Here is a 26,338-nt window from a genome sequence, read left to right as displayed (position 1 = left end):
TACCACTTTAGCGCCCTCCATCCTTATGGGCTGTTATTAAGATGGGAGAAACATGTTTTTTAATGATTGATAAAAGTGAGGGTATTTGTGTGCCGCTTGCCTTTTTGCACGTTTGACCCGCATAATCAACCCTTGCCTCTGGGGTCTTCATTAATAAGTGGAAGGTGGGTTCAATTGCTCTTATTCACGAATCTGTTAACAAAAATTACTTTAGAAATTACCGCCCAATCTCTAAACATACTACCTTTTCAAAACTATTCGAAAGAAATTGTGAAAAATAAAGTATTTTTCTCAATGCGAGAAATAATGGATTCAAACCAACATAGGGTCCAGGGTCGCTTCACAGTTACCAACCTTGCAGTATTTTATGAGTACTGTATATCAGCTATGGAAAATAATCAAGAAGAAGCAACCAGCTGTTGGGATAACAACACCTGGTACTGAATTCGCCTTGGCCTTACGTATTTAGTCAATAACATTATATATATTATTTCTGATTGCTGTTTTTATGTACGGGTCCCTTTTTCGCTCTTATTTGGAATCCAAATCTATAAATAAAGTTTTGGGTGTAAATCTGGAGATTCGGGCTATTAGCGAGCTTTGGGCAATTTTGGTCGTAGTGCTTTTTTTTAGCTATATTTTATTAAAATAATTTGTTAAAAATAAACGATTGTGAGCACGCAAAGAAATCTATTTGTACTATGGCACTATTGTGAATATTTGCACTGCATTACCGGCAGTTGCTACCATACGCTAGATGGCAGTGCAAGCTGTAAGTTATAATTGATTGATAGAACAGCTGATTTCTGTTGATATTTTATAAGAGACTTTTATATGGGTTGCGCAAGATGCGCACGGGTCCGCCTCGTTTTTTAATAATACGCTATATACACATCTGGTCTGTAAGATTTTGTTGTCATAGACTGAATAAAGAAAGAATAATAATAATAATATTCACTTAATGAAAAATTATGCTGAAGGTGGCAGAAACCGGCTTATCCCCAAACCAATTTTAACAGGCAATGGCCGAAAACTGTTCCAAACTACATACATCAAATCTCCACCAAATTTAACACTTTATTAGTGTTTCTATCCAGCCCAGGAAAAGTGTATCCTTTAGAGTTTTAACTATAGTTAAAGGTTTCTCAAAACTCGCATTGATTTATTGAAAATTTTTTCCGAAGTTTGTTTCAGGTATTTTTCAATGTAAAAAATAAATCCATGCACCCTTCGTATGGAAGAAAATATCGAACAAAATTGTCAAATATCAATACGAATTTTGAGAGCCTTATAACGTGTTCTTTGACAGAAAACTCTTAGTTCGAATTTCTTCGAAAACATTTTTGAGATTGGTTTGCATAGTTTCAGTTACAAAATTCTTGCAAATTTGTCTGAAGTTGTCGAAATCAGCCAAAAAAAGATTTTGATTGACGAAATTTTATCAAAATTGCCATTGCTATTTTCGTGCTCGCTGCTGTATCTATGTTTATGAATACGTATCTACGTATATGTATCTATGTATATTAGGGCGGTCCTTATAAACTAAGTAAACAATTTTTTCCAGTCTTCTCCCTTCAAATGGTAATGCGTAAGTGATAATTATGACATATAAATTTTGGACTCGAAAAATTTAAAAAAATGCAGGCTCAATATTGTTGTTTCTAACGTTATGGACTTGTTTAGGTATAAAAACTAGTCAGGCCTAGATGGGAGAGTCTCTGCCTTGCCAGAGCGACGTATTTGCAGAGAGTGTCAACCGGCGTTTCATCCTCCATTTTTTTTTTGAGTCCCAGATCGTTTAGAGCTCCAATGCATTCAACTTCTGCCTTAGAAGTAATTGTGTTAGACTGCAGGGCACGTAAAGCTGCCTGGCTCTCTGACATAATGAGGAAGCTCCTCTAGGATAAACCTCTCCGTAGACATTATTTACCGCAAACTTCTATTGCATGAATTGCTGCTTGAAAAACAGTGGGATGCATTCTATTGGTATCGATTTCTTGAAGCTCGGACGATAGATACCAGCTCCCGTGTTTCCATCCGTTAAGCAGATCTCTGAGTCGGTCTGTAAATGGATTCCTGCTCCCCTAAGAATTCTGAGGAGAACTGTAGGGGCGGTTGCATCACGTAGTTGCAATACAGGATTTCCTATGAATTTTATCATTTACTTTTATATGCCCTTTTATATTTCCGCCCCTTAGCTCAAAGATATTTTGAAGTCTTAGTGCAGCAGGTATTGCCTCTTTTGATATCAGAATAGGGAAGGGAGGTATTCCCACTAAGGCACTAAGTGCATAAGCAGGTGACATTCTCAACACTCCCGTTGTGCCAATACGAATCAGTCAATTCAGTCTGCTTAATTTTGTTATTGCTGTTTTTTGCGTGGTTTTTGGTTTCACAACGATATTAAATGTCCAGTATACCATTATGGGAGATAGCTACTAAGGTTTGCCATCTAGATGAGCATTCACGTGAGGGTCCTGTCCAATGTAACCCCCAGTCATTTTGCTTTCATTGAGAATCGTATTTTGTTGCCACCTAGGGTTGGATCTGCCATGATTAGTTTTTGGTATCAAACCACCTTTCTATGATGCGCAGGGCTTGTTGCATGCGTTTGGAAATTGTGTCCTCGTACATCCATGTGACGCAGATTCTTAAGTCATCTGCATACCCTTGTGTGTCAAATCCATTAGATTTCAGTAACTGAAGGAGACCATCTATGACTAGGGTCCCCAAGAGAGGCGAGAGGGAATCCCCTAGTGGCCACAATTGACTCAGTTGCCCCCCACAGCGCAGGGTTGATTTTTCTTCCCTTTAGCATAGATACATAGATGGCACCCAGCGAATGCTCATTGGGCTTATATCCTTGCCAATTATAGCCTATCAATTTTTTTCCGTGAGGCTTTTGAATAACCGTCTCCGCGGATTTTCCTGGCTGATAGGCCAATTGAGTCCTACACGGAGGGAGTTGGTTTAGTCTGCTATACAGTATCGAAAGTGAGAATCAAGTAAGAAATTACATATCTCTTACGGCTGCTTTGTCAGAGTGCCAATTACGAGTCTGTGATTTCTAGAGGGGGCTTTTTGGAGTCGCACCGCCGCACTATGGAAAATCGTAGAACAACTGCTGATTAAAAATGGTTTTTTCGATGTCGCTACTGGCATGCTTTTTTTATTTCAATCAATAGTTTAAGGAGCAAACTAGACTATAATATCGAAAAATTATACATACTATATGAAATGATTTTTTTTACAATATCACAAACTTTAAGTATTGACGGACGTCCATGTTAAGCCCATTCCCTTCATCACTTTCAAATTGATTTTCATGTTATACGTTACAGGAAAAAGTATGATGTATTATATATTTATGAAAACCTTGTTTTTCTAAGAATATGAAACAACTAATATGTTTTTAATATTATGTTTATTTTTACCTTAAAATAATTTTAAAATAAAATATGGTGAAAAAAAGTTTTTTTAAAGTTCATCGAGACGTTTGACAGTTGCCCACGTTTACCAACGCTTTACATTTACGTTGATTTATAGCCTAGTTATCCATAAACATAATCAAATAAAAAAATGCTGCGGAAGTGTGCGATTTTCGGAGTAACTATTAAAAATGTGATAAAAGTCAGAAAACGGAAACCGCTCGCTATCTATTGGGGTTTTAAATGTTGCTGTGTACATCAATAGTTTGTGGTAAGTTTTGTAATTTTTCATTGATATTAGGAAGTCTATCTCTGGTGAAAATATTAATAAACAAGTTGCACACTAGAGAACAGCGCTGAATGATTCTTCTTTCTTCTCAATAAAAATCAGAGTTTTCTCCAGTGACGGTGAGGGTTGAATACACCTTTAAACGATAAAAAAGTAAAGAATTATCTTTTCAAACATCATAACAAAAACACTAAATGCAGTTTTACCTAAATTTTTCAATTTCAGTGGGCGGAAATATATTATTACTATGTAAAATACCTATTTTTTATCAATAAAAATTCCAGTTCTCCCGTGTGACATTGGGCGTTGAATCCTATTTTAAACAATAAAAAAGTAAAGCATTAAGTGCAGTTTTGCATAAAATGCCTACAATTCGAAACTTTGTTGACGGAGTACTTATGAATGTACACCTTAGGTAGGAAACTAACGAGGTTAAAAGCGATTATAACGGAATTTCCAAAATACCCTTTGTTTCAACGCACCACCCTCATATTTCATATTAGTATATAATCAGAACAAAATATTAGTGAATTAACAGAAGTGTAATTGTTACGAATAGAAATAACTACGTGTTTTGTTGTCCCTTCAAAATGTCTACCTTCAAGTGTTTTAAACGTGAAATAATACTTTCGTATATCGAAGGAGGAAAATCATTGGAGACATTATCAACAGTTTTAAAAGAAAATTATCATGTATCTGAAGACAACTTATGTTTCATCCTCAGTGATTTTCAAAGACATATTATTCATACTTTTAATAAACGATGGGCAGAAGCACGGAAAAAGGATAAATCTTTAATGAAAAACAGTAATTGGTTAGAATCAGAATATTCAGTAACTTTACCGAAATCTGAAGACATTACAACCGTCTCCACACCATCTACTTCTTCTGGAAAACGTGGGAGACCGTGCGTATCTTATCCAGATTTGTTAGAATCCAGTAAAAGAAGAAAAATACAATGCTACTTAATTAATATGGATTTGAACACGTCTATAATGCATATCTTCAAAGGTCGTTCGATAGGAGAAGGAACAGAAGCTAAACTTGTGGAAACATTAAGGTTTGCTGACAGTGAAAATAAGACCTTATTCTCGATTCGCATAGAAGACCCAAGGCAGACAAAATTTTTTACGGATGAAGAAGCATTGAGCGTATTTATTGACTTGGATTTAACGAAAGCACAATATTTGTACTACGGGACAAATGAACGATTTAAAGTGACTGCTAGGCTTGAAAATGAAGATTCGTATTAATATGGACTGTCTACTGTATACGCCTGGATTCGTTGTATGGAAATGATTTTACATATTTCCTATAATCTGTATTTCCAAACATGGTGAGCCACACGCGAAGAAAAGAAACGACTAAAGCAAGAGAAGAAAACCCTGGTACAAAGGCGTTTCCGTGAAGAGCTAGGATTGATCATCGACAAACCAAGGCAAGTAAGTGGTAATACGCATGGCGGTAATACTTTCAGAAGAATTTTTCACAATGCATGCTGCTCTGCTGAAATTACAGGAGTGTATAAATTTGATTAAACGACTTTACATAATTCTGCAAGCTCTTTCAATGATAAATACTGAAAAATTTGGCAGTTATGCTATGGAGACTGCTAGGATCTATGTGAGCAATTATGAATAACACTACATGCCATCTTCAGATCACAAAATTTTGATTCATGGAGAAAGTGTCATAAAGAATTTTGCAGTACTTTCTTTTGGTAAACTTTCGGAAGATGCACAAGAATCCCGTTATAAGGATTATAAAAAATTTCGTTTACATCATTCTAGAAAATGATCAAAATCCGCTACAAACAAGGACGTATTTCATACTCTTCTTTATACTTCAGATCCTTATATAACCAGCATTAGAAAACTGTATACTAAAAACGTGAAGGAACTTGATGAAGACACCTTAGATCTTTTGAAAGTGAACGAATTAATTTCAGATCCCGAAGTTCATCAGGTATAAGTAACATAATAAACATATTTATATGTACAATAACAATAATAAACATTACAATTAATTAATTAATCTGTGTTCAATTTCAATCACCATTTTTTTATGTTTTTATTATTTAAATTGACTTGTATTTTGATTTACTATTTGATATTTGGTTTTTGTAGGCATAAAATAATAGTATTCATTGTTAAAAAATAAATATTGGATATTTTTAATAATTTTGACCTTCTTTTATCTTTTAAGGTATGGTTTTAAACTAAGGCATAATAAATTACATTCCATTTGAAGCCATATACCTTATTCTATATATGTGCAAAATTTTAGAACATAATATTCAAAAATAAAAAAGTTATTGATTTTTAATCAGAAGCTGGCCTTTATTTTCCATAGTGCGCCGCACAGTGGCATTTTTGCTTGGTTTAGACTCGAAAAAGTAAAGATTTTCAAGTAATTTTTTTTTTGAAATTTGAATGCAGTTTGTTTTTAAAATGTCCACAGTATATAACGGCAATTATCATTTCTTATAATTATTGTTCTTCATTGAATAATCAATCTGCTGTCAAACTGTAAGTTATTGATGACGCGCTAAGTAGTACAATTTACAGAAGTAAAATAACGCGTGGTTTAAAATTAAATAAAACTTTGTGGTGAAACAAAAGCTAAAATATTTTTTGGTTATTTAAAATCTACACGTAATTATATTATTTTGCAAATGTTCAAAAGTTTTTTGGTTAAGTAGTTTTTACGAAATTATGAGTTTTTTAATGTGTATTACTTTTATGCTGAAAATATATAAAACTGTGAAAAGAAAAGCATGCCAAAAGTTTGAACCACGCTGTACCACAATAATTTTTGAATTTCTACAATAATTCAATATTAGTGCATATATGTATGTAACTCAAATGATTCTTCATCCCGGCAGGTCCCCCTTTTTGATATTATGACGATCACAAAGAGGGAGTTGTATGAGGTGTGGGTTGCAGAACGTGGGTAAAAGCAAAAGGATTAAGCCGTTTTAGACCACGTGTGTACGGTTTTAGGGAGGGCGTGAATAGAGACGAAGGATTATGTTGAATGCTGTAGTAAAGTTCGAATTTTTTATCAAAGCTTCGTATGAGATGGATTCAAGTGAATTACACCAAAGTTAATTTTCTTGGAAATTTTGCTTCATGGCTTGAAGAAGATAAGAAATTTAAATATAGGTATGTTCAATTGTGAACAAAAGAACAAGATACGGCTATAAGAAAGTTTTTGTTTGGGGTTAATTCAAAATTTTTGAAGGGGGTTCAAACCCCTCCCCCTCCCATTCGCCTAACCTCACCGAAGGGGAGTAAGGCATACAAACATATACATATGGTTTGAATGAAATATGTTCATTTTTCAGTGAGTTATTAATTTTTCGCGTTTAAATCATGCAAAAATGCCACTGTGCGCCGTTGAAAGATCATCCTAGATCACTACCAATAAACTCAAGGAGGGCCACCCTAATGCATGTAGTATATACATATTGGACATGTATGGTGACTATTTACAAGTACATACTTCAAGTGTGCCCGGCTTAATCAAACATGCCATAATCAGTGCGCATTCAAACGTTCAACACGCGCGCTCGCGAACAGTCGACTTTTTCGTTTGCGTTTCCATTAGCCACTTGCACTAAACGATGCACATTTTGAGTAAAAGAAATTTATAATTCCTTTTGCGTGCTTATAAATTTTAGTGCAATAAAACTTAAGAAATACTTGCTTAAAAAAAATCATTTGAAACGCAGTGAAATAAAAAAAGTGAGTCGCGGCATTTGCAAAATTTTTAAAAAAAGTAATATTAAAAAATTATTTTTAATTCTCCAACAACACTCAATTTGAAAAAATTAAAATAAATAAATTAGCAAATAAAAAAAATTAAAAAAAAAACGAAAATCAACTGCAAAAATTATAACAACTGCCGTTTTTTACTACTAATTGTAAACATATTTACTGTGATATTTATTGCCAAATATTAAACTTTTTTAAAAAAAAAAAGTTTGTTTTTGGATAAGCTTAACCTATATTTTAAATAGTAAAAATATTTAGTCTTAAATTTTTAAAAACAAACATAATGAAAGTGCCCGCGAAAGATTCAAAATACTCCATAAATTTGAAAATTTTCAAATTGCACAACTACAGTAGCGCATCTAAAATGAGCAGCAGCAGCAGTAGCATTAGCAGTTATACTGATAAGAAATTACCATTTAACGCAAATGGCCGCACTACACCTCCTGCTATACACACAAAGCAAAGAAATTCTTGGCGTGCTTCATGGAAATTTTTTGCAACAAAACAAAAACATAAAAAATATGTGTCAGACTACAAAGTCTATGATGATGATGATGTCGTCAACAAAAATCACGGTTATCATATCTTAGGCGACGCCGAAACTAAACAGGCTGAGGATGATGATAGCAAGTTGTTGAATAGCAAACACAATGATGCAACTCTTCATACAGCCGATAACAGATGCCAATATTGGGCGGATGCTTTAGATCGTGTCTCAAGTCAAAATGCTGAATACATTAATAGTGGTACAATGACGCAGCAACATCAGATTCATGAAACTGATGAACTTATGAGTAAGTTGTGGGTGGGAAAATGCATGTCTCATTGCAACAAAAAATGTCCCGCTGGACTGACGTTGCGGCTGCTTGATAACCAACTAGATTTAATGGATGGCAAGAAAGATCTGAAGAGCCTCGCTTGGCGTTGTTCTTAGTGCACCACCACTCCTTTTTCAAGGCTGGCCACCATACGACTATCCCATGGGTCAGATATTCGCGGTATAAATTCATCTGCATATATTGGGGATGAGTCACCATTTTTTGCCAATGAATCTTTTAAACTCAAGTGACTTTACTTCGTAGATCTACTTTATGTGTATCTACCTGCAGGTTACGACGGTCCAATGCAAATATATACAAGGCCAAAAAAAAGAATAGTCAAGTTCTTTTCCACTTTTTACGCATCAACGGCCCCTTTCCTCTGCGGGTTTGTTGGAAGCACAACAGCAGCAATTGAGTTTTTAATCGCTGCTAGTTTTAATGTCCAGATACAGAATATAGATCATCCTTCGAGGGTGAAAGGGATGACTACTTAGACAGCTGCAATTTGAAAGCATCAAGGGTGTCGGTAAGTTCGCGTGTAATCGGTTTTAAGGCAATGTATTATAAAGGAAATAAGGGTACCCAGTCTTTTTACGAAAGGTACATTCGTCTTCCAGTTATTGCTCACATTTTTGGCAGAAATACAACAACAGGTCTTCGAGTTATGACTTCCGAAACATGAGAAAATGCTTGGTTTAAAAAGGCGTGGCACCACGCCTATTTCTTGAACTTGATATATATTCATTTTCTTGTTATAAACACAATTTAAAAGTAGAATTGCATTGATATAAAGTTATTTTTCGCAGAGATACAGTCTCTAATATTCGTTTACGATCCTTTTTGTATAAAAAGTGGGCGTGGTCCTGATCCAACTTCGTCCATTTTTTGCAAAATCGTTGAGAGTTATAAGCAAAGTATGTACAGCGAATTGAGTCAATATGCATCAACTGGTCTTCGAGCTATGGTTACTGAAACATGAGCAAATTTGTGATCAGAAGTGGGCGATGCCACGCCCGTTTTCATAATTTTATGGATTTACAGGGATGACTGCAAAATCTCAGGATGTTTAATAGTGAGTCACCTTGTCTGATATCTCGTTTGCTTTGAAAGCGACAAGGAAAAGAGAAGTTGCCCGCCGATTTTCTTTTCATGAGCCTTCTTCAGGTTTTAGCTTAATGTGAAAATTTGATTTTCGCTTCAAACACTTGATATATCCGTATATACGATGATTCTTACAAACTCAATGAATGTAATTAAACTTCGTTTTAATGATAGTTTGGAAAGTTATTTACTCAGTACGAGTTCTGATTCGTAAATATATAAATGTTACCAGAATAATAACAACAAGTAAGGAAGGCTAGTTCGGGTGTAACCGAACATTAACTACTCAGCTTAACTGCGTTGGTTTCGTAGGGTTTCGTAGATGGTTTATAAGTGGTTTTTAATTCCATATCACATACGTTTGGGAAATATCGACCAAATTGTAAACCAAGGGTGACGTGTTTTGGAACGATTTTCCTTCATCCTTTGTCAACTAAGGGAAAATCACCATGTAGGAAAATAAACCTAGGGTAACCCTGGGTTTTGTGTTTGTATGACATGGGTATCAAATGAAAGGAATTACAGAGTATTTTAAAAGGGAGTCGGCCTTAGTTCTATAGGTGGACGCCTTTCGAGATATCGCCATAAAGGTGGACCAGGGGTGATTCTAGAATGTGTTTGAACCATATGGGTATCAAATTAAAGGTATTAATGAGGGTTTTAAAAGGGTGACCCAGAACATCATCTGTCGGGTACCGATAATTTATTTATACATATATGTAATAGCACGAACAGTATTCCTGCCATGATTGCAAGGGCTTTTGATTTCGCCCTGCAGAACTTTTTCATTTTCTTCTACTTAATATGGTAGGTTTCACACCCATTTTACAAAGCTTTTTCTAAAGTTATATTTTGCGTCAAAAAACCAATCCAATCACCATATTTCATTCTTTTTTCGTATTTGGTATAGAATTATGGCATTTTTTTCACTTTACGAAATTTTCGATATCGAAAAAGTGGGCGTGGTCATAGTCGCATTTTGCCCATTTTTAATACGAAGATAAAGTGAGTTCAGATAAGTACGTGAACTAAGTTTGGTAAAGATATATCGATTTTTGCTCAAGTTATCGTGTTAACGGCCGAGCGGAAGGACAGAAGATCGACTGTGTATAACTGTGTGTGGCTTCAACCGATTTCGCCCATTTTCCCAGAAAACAGGTATCGTCATAAAAGCTATGCTGATTGGTAAATTTTTGTTCGACTTATGGCATTGAAAGTATTCTAGACAAATTAAATTAAAAAGGGCGAAGCCACGCCCATTTTGAATATTTTTGTATTTTGTTGCACCATATCATTACTGGAGTTGAATGTTGACATAATTTACTTATGTATATACTGTAAAGATATTAAATTTTTTGTTAAAATTTTACTTTAAAAAATTTGTTGTTTAAAAAGTCATCCGATTTTGAAAATTTTTATTTAGAACACATATAGTAATAGGAGTAACATTCCTGCCAAATTTCATCATGATATCTTCAACGACTGTCAAATTACAGCTTGAAAAACTTTTAAATTACCTTATTTTAAAAGTGGGCGGTGCCACGCCAATTGTCCAAAATTTTACTAATTTTCTAATCTGCGCCATAAGGTCAACCCAACTACCAAGTTTCGTTGCTTTATCCGTCTTTGGTAATGAATTATCGCATTTTTTCAGTTTTTCGAAATTTTCGATACCGGAAGAGAGGGCGTGGTTAAGTCCGATTTCGTTCATTTTAGATGAGATGAGTGCCCAGGAACTTACATACCAAATTTTATTAAGATACCTCAAAATTTACTCAAGTTATCGTGTTTACGGACGGACGGACAGACGGACGGACGGACATGGCTAAATGAATTTCTTTTTTCGCCCAGAAAAATATATAGAAGTCTGTATCTATCTCGATTCGTATATACCGTTACGGAATACCGCTATGGGAACAAAATTAATATACTCTGTGGGCTCTGCTCAGCTGAATATAAAAAACAAAATTAATGTCACAAATGTATTTAATTTCACGTTTATAATGCATGATTTTTGGCTTGTCACGCCGGACGAGCAGAGGTTAGCTGTAGATATTGATAAGACATCTCACAAATTGTCTGCGACAATATTAATGCCTGTATAATGTGGGAGAAAGAGAGATTAGCTGAACTGCAAATATATAATTTATTAAGTGATTTATTGTTAAAATAAATCATTTATACATACATATATTGAACACGTCTTTGAGTTCTGAAAGAAAATATTCTGCATCTTGTTTTTTATACTTGCTTCTTTTTTTATATTTATTGCAAAAAAAAATCAAATCTGACATTGAAAGCTTCTTTAACTGTGACAACGACTTTTAAATTTCCTTTTCTTCACAACTTTCCGACTTTAAAAATATCTAAACTTCGAAAAGTTTCGAAATCATCCGAGATCTTCAGCTGACATGATATTTTGTCCTTTTTCTAATTATTTTTCAAAATGAAAGTCAAAAATGACCTTCATCCAATACATTGTGAATTCATACAAGTGGCGAATGTTTGACAAACACGTTACAATAGTAAACAGCCTCGATCATCTGTTCAATCGCTGTTCGATTACTTAAATCATTTGCTCAATAGTGGTTTTCAAACATTTTTGTAGACGGCTGGTATATTGCATTATTTACATATTTAACCGTTTGCTTAACTGGGTGCTCACATTTAATCTATTAACTAGATTTTAGAAATTAATATTATTATGTAGTCTGATTTTCTGTATACACATTTAAAAGAAAAGCTGATTTGAAACACAAATGAGCAATTCGTGGCACTTCAATTTAATAACCGCGAGCAAAAAACAAACCTTTCTTCCATTCTCTGGCAATTCGCGACAGCCGTTCTCCTTGTCAGCTATTATTTGACAGGTAGGTATGGCAACGGAGGAATAGAAAGATTTTTCACTTGTATGTATTCACAATGATCCAGTATAACGACAAATATAAAAAAGAAAAATAGATAAAAAAATTTTATTGAAGAGATTTTTAGTTCTGAAACACAATTTCTTTTAATTCTTGAAGGAAAGCAAAAGCTATATTGAAAATATAGATAACGAGCCTGACCCGTGCGCATCTTGCGCAACCAATATAAAAGTCTCTGATAAATTTGTAATATATTTATTTTGGGCCAATTTTTTGTTACAATTGTAATTATTTGGAGCTTTTCGGCCGATTAAATGTAAAGTTTTGTTTATTTATGATCTGAAATTTTCAATGTTATAAATTGAATGTAAGTATTATGTTAACAACAGAGTGATGTAAATTGTGTAATTCTAACTAATGTGTTAATGTTTGTTTTGCTGTATGTCATATTTTATGATAAATATACAGTCTCCCTGATGAAGATGAAGAAATTTCATCGAAACGCGTAGGAGGAAAAGAGAAACCTTGTGTTTTGTCTTTATTTTATCGGCCGAAAAGTTCCAAATAATTACAATAAAAGTCTCTTATCAAATATCAACAGAAGCCAGCTGTTCTATTAAGTTACAGCTTGCGCTGGCATCTAGCGTACGATAGCAACTGCCGGTAACGTAGTGCAAATATTCACAATAGTGCCATAGTACAAATAGATTTCTTTGTGTGCTCACAATCGTTTATTTTTGACAAATTATTTTAATAAAATGTAGCAAAACAAAAGCACTACGACAAAAATTGCCCAAAGCTCGCTAATAGCCCGAATGTCCATCTTTACAACCAAAACTTTATTTACAGATTTGGATTCCAAATAAGAGCGAAAAAGCGACCCCTACATAAAAACAGCAATTAGGAATAATATATAATATATATAATCATATTATGATAGATGAAAATTACAGAATTTACACATGTTGATGGTTACTATGACATGTTTCTGAATTTCATTTCTTCATCAGTTAGCTTTTAGGGATCTGAGTTTTGAACTCGAAATCTCGAACCTTCATTCTTCATACTGGTGTAAAGGCAGATGCCTCTATCCACTCAGCCATATGAACGCCCGGCTTTGTAAATTGTCTCTAAGTATTGCCCTTTTTTGGGCACATTTGTGCGCTATATGTTTTTAGTCCAAATTGTGTGGAATATTTTCAGTCGCGTTCAACAGAACTAAACATTGGGTTTTAAGCAGTGCATTATTAGCAATGCTTCTGTTCACTATTATATTAATATTATTTGTATTGTAACGAATTTAAAGAAATGACGCTTATTTGCAACCTTCTGCTAACGTTCGAATCGCTAAACTGATGAATAAAACACTCCAATATTCAGTATTGCAATATGATCTTTATTTAGCCTACTTTGGGAGTAGTACAATTATACTTCAATATCGCGTACTTCACAACAGCGTGTTTAAATCAAACTGATTACTAACAACTCAGCTTGCGCTGCTTTTATACGCTCCGTTGCTTCATTCGCGTATTTCTACTAAAGTCTAGACATTTCGCCTTCTAGAACTGCTGTATCTCCTGCTTGGTAATTGATTATACGTGTGTATGCGTGAGTAAGAACTTCGGCTGATGATTACGTGTGTTTGTCAGTATATCTTCGTTGCCTTGTATGTATGTGTGTAAATGATGATTGATTTGTTGTGCCTTTATTTACTTACAACATGATGATGCTAATATTCGTCACAGTATGTATTTAGTTAGAGAGACAGGCTCACATTGCTTTATAAAAATGTTTGTCATTGATATTAGAAAAATTACAAAATTTGCACACGGTGATGGTTACTTGGACATGTTTCTGAATTTCACATCTTTATCAGCTATCTTTTCGTCAGGATATGTCCCAGTAACCATCGCTGTATGCAATTTTTGCAATTTTTCTAATATCAACAACAAAATAATTATATAAAGCCTGCCTCGCTAATTAAATACATATTCTGAAAACGAACTGTGAGATTTTTTCAAATATTAATTAATAAAAGATTTTACCGAAAGTTTCTTCTCTTTCTTCTTCAAAAATATCCACATATAATATTTGTGTTTAAGCTTAAAGGGAGCTTTTTAGCATTTATTCGAATAATTTTAAAATGCCACACTTGTAAGCGCAAAATTGCTTTGAAATTATTTTCGATAAAGACGAAGTTTCCAAAAATATGAAAGCGCTTCTTGAGACCTGAAATAAGAAAAAAGGTACACTCAAAGAAAAAAGCTGGAAAAATCAACCAAATTACGGGACAATTCAACCTATATTTCTGTTAATTTTTATCCATCGCAAGTAGCTGTTAAATTAACTTCGCTCAAATTGTTTATACTGAATTGATCGTTTCAACAGTCAAATGGACAATAAAAGTTTATTGAACCACACGCTCTGTTAAAAAATATACAAATTTGCGAATCGACCTTTTTTTTCTAATTAAAAAAAACTTTTTTCTAAAGATTTTGATCTAGTTTTTTTTCAGGCCTTGAACTCAGGAGTTTCGGTGTTGTAGGCGTAGTACGCTAGCATCACACCACTGTGGCCGCCTAGATCTGCTCTGTTAACTAACAATTATTAATGATATCCTAAGAATACCAATGAAAACTGTTAAAATAACAAATTTCTGTCAACATTATAATAACAGTGACTGTTAATATAACAGAAATTTTTGTGGCATATGAACAAATTAATGAGTGCCATGAGCGTAAGTTTCTCTTTAAAATTAGCTGGTGTTGTCCGCTTCCTCAGTTCCTTCAATAGAAAATCATTTTGTTTGAGAATCTGTAATTTTTTCAGAATATTGTTAACTTGCGACCAACAGTTTTTCTTTTGTTGAAATGACTAAACAAATTTGTGCTCTACAATTTCACCGAATTTTCGTTAGTTCAAAAACAAACAACCTGATTCGTTACCAGCTTCATTTTTTTCAGTGTACTTGTTCTGGGTATACTTTCTAGAATCTATGGCATGTGAGCAAAGCACCTTTCAAATATTTTCATGAAAAGTATTATATTGAACTACGAAAAAGTTTAATTTTACTTATATTTTCAGCATTGGTATATCTCGGAAAATAAAATATATCTCAATTGAGTTATTGTTGAATAAAATAACCACAAATGTTGAGATCGTAGTTCGGCCAAAGTTCATTTATTTATCTACATCAGTTGACAACCAATCGTTGTTTTAAATATTCTTATACTCTCAAAAGTGCGAAATCATAGCCATAGATTAATTTATTCTCACGTTTTGCTTTCATACTGAGTTTTTTTTTATGTCAACCAATTTCTACAATTTCTAACGGTTTGTTATTTATATTACAATATACAAATATACATGCATATTAGGATGGAGCAAAAAAATTATTTAAGTTCGGCTTGATAAAATTTTAGCCAATGATAAAAAATTTGACTTTATATTCTTCAGTCAAGCAGAGAATATAAGATTTAGTTTTTGTGTTTTTAAATAAAAAAATGTTAATATTTTTTTGTGTAAAAGTTGAAATAGAACTTGAATTTTTCGTAACTTTTTTCATCATGATTCATGAAGCAGCATTATACAGCTACGAACACGAAAATAACAATAAAAATGCACCGAAAAAAAATTAAGCTTGTAAGTAAAGCCAACGAATCAGATTTGTTGTTCTTGAATTAACAGACACTAATCTTTTTTTGTCAAGAAAACAAATTTATTTAGTGATTTCAACAGAAAACAAGTAAGGAAGGCTAAGTTCGGGCGTAACCAAACTTTACATACTCAGCTGAGAGCTTTGGAGACAAAATAAGGGAAAATCACCATGTAGGAAAATGAACCTAGGGTAACCCTGGAATGTGTTTGTATGGCATGGGTATCAAATGGAAGGTATTAAAGAGTATTTTCAAAGGGAGTGGGCCATAGTTCTATAGGTGGAAGCCATTTCGAGATATCGCCATAAAGGTGGACCAGGGGTGACTCTAGAATTTGTTTGCACGATATGGGTATCAAACGAAAGGTGTTAATGGGTATTTTAAAAGGCAGTGGACCTTAGTTCTATAGGGTGGCGCCTTTTCGAGATATCGCAATAAAGGTGGACCAGGGGTGACTCTAGAATGCGTTTGTACGATATGGGTATCAAATGAAAGGTGTTAATGATTATTTAAAAGGGAGTGGGCCTTAGTTTTATAGGTGGACGCCTTTTCGAGATATCGCCATAAAGGTGGACCAGGGGTGACTCTATAATGTGTTTGTACGATATGGGTATCAAATGAAAGGTGTTAATGATTATTTAAAAGGGAGTAGGCCTTAGTTCTATAGGTGGACGCCTTTTCGAGATATCGCCATAAAGGTGGACCAGGGGTGACTATAATGTGTTTGTACGATATGGGTATCAAATTAAAGGTATTAATGAGGGTTTTAAAAGGGAGTGCCCTTAGTTGTATATGTGAAGGCGTTTTCGAGAAATCGACCAAAATATGGTCCAGGGTAACCCACAACATCATCTGTCGGGTACCGCTAATTTAATATATTTAGATGTCAACTGAGTAGGACGTGTTTTGTGCGCTCTTAATAATTGTAAATTCTTTCTAACAATTTGCCAACTTTCTTTGCGTTGTCTACGTGCGTGTGTGTTGCCTACAGTTTGTAGTGTTAATTCGTTTGAACTAATTACTTGTCTTGTGTTTACTGCTGCTTTGAATAAGAGCTAAAAAGCTAATAAGACAACGAAAAAACAATAAAATAGATAAATAGAAAAAATACAGCAACAATGGCGCGCAAAAATCCACCAAGAGGAACGGCTTCCCCTCCTAAAACCCCCCTTACACCATCATCAGCGGTATTTGACAAAAAATTGAATGCTCTACGAATCTCTATTGTTAAAGATTTGACTGCTGTAATGAAGCAAACAGAACAGCGTGTTATGCAGAAAATAGGTGAGTTGGCTGCTGAAACATCAAATTTGAAGATATCCATGGCTGCAATAGAGAAGAGAGTGACTGCAGTTGAAAATGCGTGCTCTGATGTGCTCTTTATGCGTAACGAGCTAATTGCAGCTCAGGCCCAGCTCAATGCACTCGAAATCAGCGCTGTTGCCACTGACTTGATCATCACTGGCATACCTCAAGCTGCGAATGATAGTTTGCCTGAGCTCTTTATGCAGATTTGTCGGGCGGTTGAGCACAAATCGCCACCTTTAAGAGATGCATTTCGACTGCGAAACGGAGGAATCATCAAAACTCAGCAAAAGCCCACTACCATTGTAATAAAGTTGTTTTCAGCGCCTGACCGTAACCAATTGCTAAAGGCTGTCGCTGTGTTTTGCAAATCTAAAAAGAGATCGCTTGCGCTCTCTGATCTTGATTTGCCTGGGTACGGGTCGGTGTATATACATGAAAGTCTGCCAAAGAACCTGAGGGAGGTAATGACTCATGCATCGGCACTGAGACGGCAGAAACAGTTAGCGTCGGTGTTTTCTATCCGTGGCAAATTTTTTGTTAGACATAAACAAGGGGAAGAGTCGAAGCTGGTAAATAGCAAAGCTGAAGTCAATGCAATTATTGGAAGAGGAGCGCTGATATAGTCGTAACATATTATTTACGTACATATGTTTGTTTTAGCAATGTTTTGTTCTTTGTATATGTATTTCAGATACAATGTTAACTTCGCTATAGGTTTCTCTTTTTGCCTTACTCCCTTAATTCTATACCTATCGATTTCTCTTACTATGAGTTTCAAACTAAATATTAATTGTTATTTGTTTAATTATATCTTCCCACTTTTCTCTCGTTTTCTATATAATGTAACTCGTTTTTGCATGCAATTGCATATGCGTTGCAGTTTTTGTGCATTTAGCATTTTTTGTGTTGTCTCCTTCTCCAACCTATGGTATTGTCACGGATATTAGCATCACTAAGTTATCCCATCACTAAGGCGATGCTAAGGTCATGCCAAGCAGTATTTACGTTAATAATCAAATCAAGTATACACATATATAAGGCAGCCCAGAGAGATGTCACACACAGATGCATTTACTTATACGCCTATGTGCACGCGAGAGACTGTAAACTACAAGCATTCTCATCAATAATTCAATCTTTATGTATCTACATAAACGAATAAATAATTGCGTCTACACATATGTACCATGTACGAATACGAGCAGCGGAGAGTCAATGCGCAAACACATGCATATATCTGAGAAGTTTGAGAGCTACTGGACTAGTAGATTCTGGAAGCGCCTAAAATATGTATAAAATTGTGCAATTTTAGTTATAGCTGAGAAGTTTGAGAGCTCATGGACAATGCTAGTACATTCTGGAAAAATGCGAACGAGGAAACCAAAGGGTGTAAAAGGCAACAGATGTAGAGGCGCTGAATTCAGTTTGAGTTGAGCTATCAATCAGTTGATTAAGCACGCGATCTGGCGGCCAATAGTAGATAGTAGAGTTTCATTTGAGTTATCAATCAGTTTGGTTATTAAGCCAGCGAGTAGCAAAGTATAAGTGTTATTGTGAAGTACTTAATAAAGGCCATTTTTCCATCATTCAATATTGGAGTTATTTATTCAACAGTTTAGTGATTCGAACTTAGCAGAGGATTGCAAATAAGAGGATTTGCAGCAAATTCGTTACAGTATTAAGCCACTGTGAGAAATCTGCCTTTAGCATTAGCGAATGCCACAAGACGTTAATAAATATTTTATGCAAGCAATCGGTTGAACTTAGCGCAGTGCACTTTAATGCTCGAAGTATGAATGGTGACAAATTGGATTATGTTAGGGATATATTTTCGGAATCAGATGTTGATGTTATCTGTGTCTCAGAAACCTGGTTTTCCTCTGACTTATCTGATGCCTACTATAGTATCCCTAACTATAGACTAACACGTGTAGATCGATTAGCTAGAAGGGGAGGGGGGGTTGCAATATATTGCAAGGCCTCCTTAAAGATTAATGTGTTATCAGTGTCTAAAAATAGTGAGACAGAGTTTATTATAGCTGAAATTTCTGATAACATAAATAAAGTGCTAGTATCATGTGTATATAACCCAAATAGATGTTACTTGTTAGATTCCTTTTTTGCTGAGTTATCTTCGTTTTTAATAGACTTCGAGCGTTTTGTTATTTGTGGTGACTTCAATGTTAATTTACTCTTAATTGACTCATATGTAAATAAACTACTTAACCATATTTCAACTGCTGGCCTTACTATAGTCAACAAACATGTACCAACACGATACGCACATAATTCGACTCCAAGCTTGTTGGACCTGATTATTACGTCAAGTCGTGACCATATTACAAAATTTGACCAAATCAGCTTTATTTCTGACCATGATTTAATTTTTTGTTCACTAGATGTTACGTTCAATCGTCCTGTTGACACTGTTACCAATGTTTATCGTGATTTTAGAGCTGTTAATGTGGATGCTTTGTTTGTTGATTTGTGCAATGTTGATTGGTCTTTGTGTTGGTTCATTATTACTGTGGACGGCAAACTTGAATTTCTAAGTGAAAACTTGTGTAAGCTTTATGACAAGCATGTCCCTTTACGTAGAGCTCGAGCTGATATCAATTCTGTTCCTTGGTATAACTTTAAAGTCAGGTCTGCTATAAGAGAACGAAATAGACTTTACGCGAAATGGAAGAGGAGACAAACTGAGTCTGCTTGGTCTTTATATAAAATCGCCCGAAACAAAGCCACCATTATCATAAGAATATCGAAGCAGATGTATTGCAATTATAAATTAAACCCGTCACTTCCGTCAAAAGATTTATGGCGAAACTTCGGGAAGTGTCAAAAGGACTGTCAAGTCGACCCAGATATCCTAAACGATTATTTTATTAGGTCAAGTGAGTGTCGGGACAGTCATATACCTCCGGACATTATAAGTCATTTTGAGCCAGTGATTAAATTTGAATTTAAAGCAGTATCAGAATTAGAAGTTCGTAAAACAATTATGAACATCAAATCTAATGCTATTGGGGATGATGGGATCTCTTTGAAGTTCATCAAACTCGTTCTGCCATTCATTTTAGGAACTCTCACGCATATTATAAATCATTGCTTCACAACTTCTTGCTTCCCTGGGGAGTGGAAGAAGGCGTTAATTATTCCTGTCGCCAAAACATATAATGCTCTTGAACCTTGCAATTATAGGCCAATTAGCATCTTAGCTGCGTTTGCTAAAGTGTGTGAGTCCTTGATGGCGGGTCAAATTTCAGCTTATGTTAAGGAGAACAACCTGTTGAGTCCAGTGCAATCTGGATTCAGACCTAAGCACAGTTGCTCTACTGCAATGATCAAAATACTTGACGACATAAGAACTAGTTTTGACAAAAGTGACCTAACCCTTTTGTGCCTCCTTGACTTTTCTAAGGCCTTTGACTCAGTGCAGCACAACCTCCTCTGCAAAAAACCCGAATTCTACTTCGGGTTCTCCACTACATCTGTTGAGCTTATGGCCAGTTACCTGGAGGGAAGAACCCAGAAGATAGTTTGCAAAAACTCTGCATCCAAATCTCGTGTTGTCCCTACTGGTGTGCCACAAGGCTCTGTGCTTGGTCCTCTTCTGTTTAGTCTTTTTGTCAATGATGTTTTCTCAGTGTGTCAGCACGTAAATGTCCACGCATATGCTGATGACATCCAGTTATACCTATCTAGTCGTGTTGGCCTTGTCGAAGATTTATGTTATAAAATAAATAGTGACTTGTCTGCAATCTGGAAATGGGCTTGTGAAAACTGTCTATGCTTAAATGGTGAAAAGTCATATGTGTTGCCCATAAGTAGTAGCGTTGTACATGTTGAGTATATTCCAAAGCTCTTTGTTGGAAATAGTGCCCTCTCGTTTACTGAAAAGATTCGAAATTTGGGTTTTGTGATAAACTCCAAGTTGACCTGTATTGACCACGTTAATAAAATTCTAAGCAATGTTTATTCTATTTTGCGCCGTTTAAGAGCTTCTGCTTCTTTTACACCTTTGGAGACCAGAAAAAAGTTAGCTATACAATTGATTGTGCCGCACATAACATACTCTGAGCTTGTCTACAGTCAATTAGATTCTGCTTCGAGCCATAAAATTGATGTTGCATTTAATAATATAACGCGTTATGTCTATGGCCTTAAAAAGTATGACCACATCTCCACATGGAGGTGCAAAGTTCTAGGATGCAGTATTTTTGATTATATTGCTGCACGAAACTGTATATTTATGTTCAAACTTAATGAATTCAAAACACCAAATTATCTTTATGAAAAACTAAAATTTTCCAAGTCGTCTAGACATCGCAAGCTAATAATACCACGATATTTATATTTGTCCTCATCGATGCTGTTTTTTGTTAATGCTGTAAGGCTCTGGAACTTCATTCCTGACTCTCTCAAGGCTGATATGGGTAGGAGCAACTACAGGAAGCTAATTCATAGTTACTTCAATTCAGTATGATTAATGTGGAAACAACATAATTTCATCTATATTCTATTCTTTCTTTCTTAATATACTTAAGCACTTTCATGTTCTTTTCAAACGTGTATTCTAGGTTAAGCATTAAAGTTGTTATAACAACTTCAATTTTAAATTATTTATTTTGTTTTTAAAACTTGTTGATGTACTTAAAAAGACTTTGTCTTACAGATACAACCACTATGTCAAATAAATAAATAAATAAATAAATAAAATAAATAAATAAATATATGTAATACCACGAACAGTATTCCTGCCAAGATTCCAAGGGCTTTTGATTTCGCCCTGCATAACTTTTTCATTTTCTTCTACTTAATATGGTAGGTGTCACACCCGTTTTACAAAGTTTTTTCTAAAGTAATATTTTGCGCCAATAAACCAATCCAATTATGTACCATGTTTCATCCCTTTTTTCATATTTGGTATAAAATTATGGCATTTTTTTAATTTTTCGTAATTTTCGATATCGAAAAAGTGGGCGTGGTCATAGTCAGATTTCGCCCATTTTTCATACCAAAATAAAGTGAGTTTAGATAAGTACGCGAACTAAGTTTAGTAAAGATATTTCGATTTTTGCTCAAGTTATCGTGTTAACGGCCGAGCGGAAGGACAGACGGTCGACTGTGTATAAAAACTGGGCGTGGCTTCAAGCGATTTCGCCCATTTTCACTGAAAACAGTTATCGTCATATAAGCTATGCCCTTAATTTCACAAGGATTGGTAAGTTTTTGTTCCACTTATGGCATTAAAAGTATTCTAGACAAATTAAATGAAAAAGGGCGGAGCCACGGCCATTTTGAAATTTTCTTTTATTTTTGTATTTTGTTGCACCATATCATTACTGGAGTTGAATGTTAACATAATTTACTTATATACTATAAAGATATTAAATTTTTTGTTAAAATTTGACTTTTAAAATTTTTCTTTTTTTAAGTGGGCGTGCTTGTCATTCGGTTTTGCTAATTTTTATTTAGCACACATATAGTAATAGGAGTAACGTTCTGTTCATCATGATATCTTCAACGATTGTCAAATTAAAGCTTGCAAAACTTTTAAATTACCTTCTTTTAAAAGTGGGCGGTGCCACGCCCATGGTCCAAAATTTTACTAATTTTCTATTCTGTGTCATAAGGTCAACCCACCTAACAAGTTTCATCGTTTTATATGTCTTTGGTAATGAATTATCGTACTTTTTCAGTTTTTCGAAATTTTCGGTATCGAAAAAGTGGGCGTGGTTATAGTCCGATTTACTTCATTTTAAATAGCGATCTGAGATGAGTGCCCAGGAACTTACGTACCAAATTTCATTAAGATACCTCAAAATTTACTCAAGTTATCGTGTGTACGGACAGACGGACGGACATGGCTAAATGAATTTCTTTTTCGCCCAGATCATTTTGATTTATAGAAGTCTATATCTATCTTGATTAGTTTATGCCGTTACGGATTACTGTTATGCGAACAAAATTAATATACTCTGTGAGCTCTGCTCAGCTGAGTATAAAAAGTGTGAATGATGACTTAATTTTTTAAGCCTCAGCCTAGAATTCAAAAGTTGGCTGCATTCATTTTACGAAAAATCAAGTGAATAATTATTCGCATAGGAATTGCTATCGTCGGCAAGTTAAGAACATACAATTTTAATAAGTATAAAATAAATTTGAAAATAAACATTGCCATTTGCACTTTGGTTCATCCCGACATCATCAAAAATTTTATTATAAATACATAAAAGCTAAGTCATATGATGAAACTTAATAATCAAAACTTAGTATGACAATGATACCACTGAAGAGTGGTACTGATTTATGCCGTTTAGTGTAAAATAGCATTAAGTTAAATTTTGTAAGTATTGTTATATGTTTGTACGTATATACCATGACTGTTCGTTTATGATGTCTAATGTATATTTGTTGTTGCAAATAAATAGATAACCCCTGAGGAAGCTAGGAAGCCTAGCGAAACGCAGGGTCGAACAAATGGAGTTTATATAACTTGCACTTCAAAACAAATTGGTCAGAAAGTCTAATTTTAATCAAATTTTAAAATTAAATTGACTGGAAAAACAATAAATAAATGAAACTTAATCTAGTTTGTAAACTCTGAACTTCCAAATTCGTTTCGTATACATTTGTATGTATGTATGTATCATCGTCTGCATTTTCTCCATTTTGAGCAATTCACAAGACTATTGTATTCATGTAAAATTTTAAGATTTGAGTTGTCTCCATGATTTCCATACAAAATTTGATTAAAGCATAGCACATATGACAAAAAAGAAACCTTGTGAATTGCCTTATTATTGTACAACTGGTCTGTAGTATTTTATTAACGAGCCGAACCTGTGCGCATCTTGCGCAACCTCTCTCTTATCAAATATCTCTCTCTTATCAAATATCAACAGAAAACAGCTGTTTTATCAATTAATTAAAACTTACAGCTTGCGCTGCCATCTGGCGTTGGTAGCAACTGCCGGTAATGCAGTGTAAATATTCACAATAGTGCCATAGTACAAATAGATTTCTTTGTGTGTTCACAATCGTTTATTTTTAACAAATAATTTTAATAAAATATAGCTAAACAAAAGCACTACGACCAAAATTGCGCAAAGCTCGCTAATAGCCCGAATCTACATCTTTACAACCGAAACTTTATTTATAGATTTGAATTCCAAATAAGAACGAAAAAGGGACCCGTACATAAAAACAGCAATTAGAAATAATATATATGATTGTGACGAATATTAGCATCGCTAAGCGATACTACCATCACTAAGCCGATACTAAGCAGCCACTTGTATGTACGTAAACAACTCATCATCTACACACATACATATAAGGCAACGGAGAGATACTCATAAAAACATGTAACCATCAACGAAGTAGTACTCACATATACAGACGCATATGGCTACAAACTGCAAATATACATGTAGATGGCTGGTAACCAAGCATGAAGTTCACGAAATTACTAGACCTTAGTAGAAATAAGTGAATGAAGCAACGGAGAGTATAAAAGCAGCACAAGCTGGGTAGTCAGTACTCAGTTTTGATTTAAGCATGCTATTGGTTGTGAAGTTAAGTGTTATTGTGAAGTACTCTCAAAGTAGTATAATAAAGAGTTTTGCAATTCGAACGTAAGCAGAAAGTTTGGAATAAGAGGAATTTCACTAAATTCATTACAATATGCTTTGTAGAATTAATAAATCAAAAAAACTTTGGCCAAAAAATTTAAACGCAAAATTTTTACTCTTTTTCTAGAAAAATAATGGCATATTTTTCATTACCTCATTTCTGTTTTTTTCCAGACGATTTAAATAGTTTTTTTTTTTACATCATTTCGCTCAATAAGCCCCAAATCTCCACAATATTAGGAAATCTTTGATCTGATCAGCCCTAATACCTGCGTATGTATGTATAAATATTAGGGCGGGTCGATTTGTGGGGAGGCAAAAAAATCGCCCATTGCTCTGTGAAAATCATATTCTAGGGATCAAAATAAGGAAGGAACCGAAGGAACCATACCTCTAAAACGAATTCTGATGCCCCCCCCCCCCTCCCCCTCCCCCATTTGGGTCGAACTTTTGGGTAGGGGCAAATTTTGAAAAATCCCACTTTGACCCATTTGGAGTGCTCCAATCGAGTCCAATTGTAGGACCGACCCCCACTAACTTTGGAGGCCCGGCCCACCGATGCCAGTGGCACACACCCTCTACTCTAAATGGGTCAAAGTGGGTTTTTTCAAAATTTGCCCCTACCCAAAAGTTCGCCCAAATTGGGGGGGGGGGGGGGGCATCAGAATTCGTTTTAGAGGTATGGTTCCTTCGGCAAAGTTTCTTATTTTGATCCCTAGAATACGATTTTCACAGAGCAATGAGCGATTTTTAAATCGACCCGCCCTAATAAATATATATAGAAATCGTACTCGATATATCAACTGTTCAATGCACTTCTCTGGTACCAACAATAACTAATCATACTTTAATTGAAATACATATCTGTTTTTAATAGAAAACAAGTAAATTGATTTAACCGAACTGGCAAAACTCGTAACAAGTTTAGTCGTAAATTGTTACTGAACGCGTACGAAGGTATTTGTCGTGTGTCGTTTTGACACGTGAATGTATTTATAAACATTTTTATACTCAGTTGAGCAGAGCTCACAGAGTATATTAAGTTTGATTGCATAACGGTTGGTTGTACAGGTATAAAGGAATCGAGATAGATATAGACTTCCATATATCAACATCATCAGGATCGAAAAAAAATTTGATTTAGCCATGTCCGTCCGTCCGTCCGTTATCACGATAACTTGAGTAAATTTTGAGGTATCTTGATGAAATTTGGTATGTAGGTTCCTGAGCACTCATCTCAGATCGCTATTTAAAATGAACGATATCGGACTATAACCAAATTTTTTTAAAGTAAAATTTTAACAAAAAATTTAATATCATTACAGTATATAAGTAAATTATGTCAACATTCAACTCCAGTAATGATATGGTGCAACAAAATACAAAAATAAAAGAAAATTTCAAAATGGGCGTGGCTCCGCCCTTTTTCATTTAATTTGTCTAGGATACTTTTAATGC

General features: G+C 34.6%; 1 protein-coding gene across 3 annotated transcripts in view; it reads left to right on the top strand.

The window, feature by feature from the left end:
* fbl (pantothenate kinase 3 fbl) overlaps positions 1-26,338 on the top strand; it is a 91,565-nt gene that overhangs the window by 29,172 nt on the left and 36,055 nt on the right. Inside the window, exon 1 of one of the 3 annotated variants that reach the window (XM_067787863.1) lies at positions 7,251-8,287. The exons of the other annotated variants lie outside the window; for them this stretch is intronic. Within the exon in view, the coding sequence (XP_067643964.1) occupies positions 7,777-8,287 (511 nt within the window). The 5' untranslated portion in view covers positions 7,251-7,776. Of the gene's footprint in view, positions 1-7,250; positions 8,288-26,338 lie in introns of those variants that run through there. 3 annotated transcript variants of the gene reach the window in all.

This window comes from Eurosta solidaginis, chromosome 5 (assembly GCF_040869045.1).
Source record: "Eurosta solidaginis isolate ZX-2024a chromosome 5, ASM4086904v1, whole genome shotgun sequence".
In the NCBI taxonomy this organism is placed as follows: Eukaryota; Metazoa; Arthropoda; class Insecta; order Diptera; family Tephritidae; genus Eurosta; species Eurosta solidaginis.
Note: the sequence above shows the minus strand (reverse complement) of the source record. Positions and strands in the feature narration are given on the sequence as shown.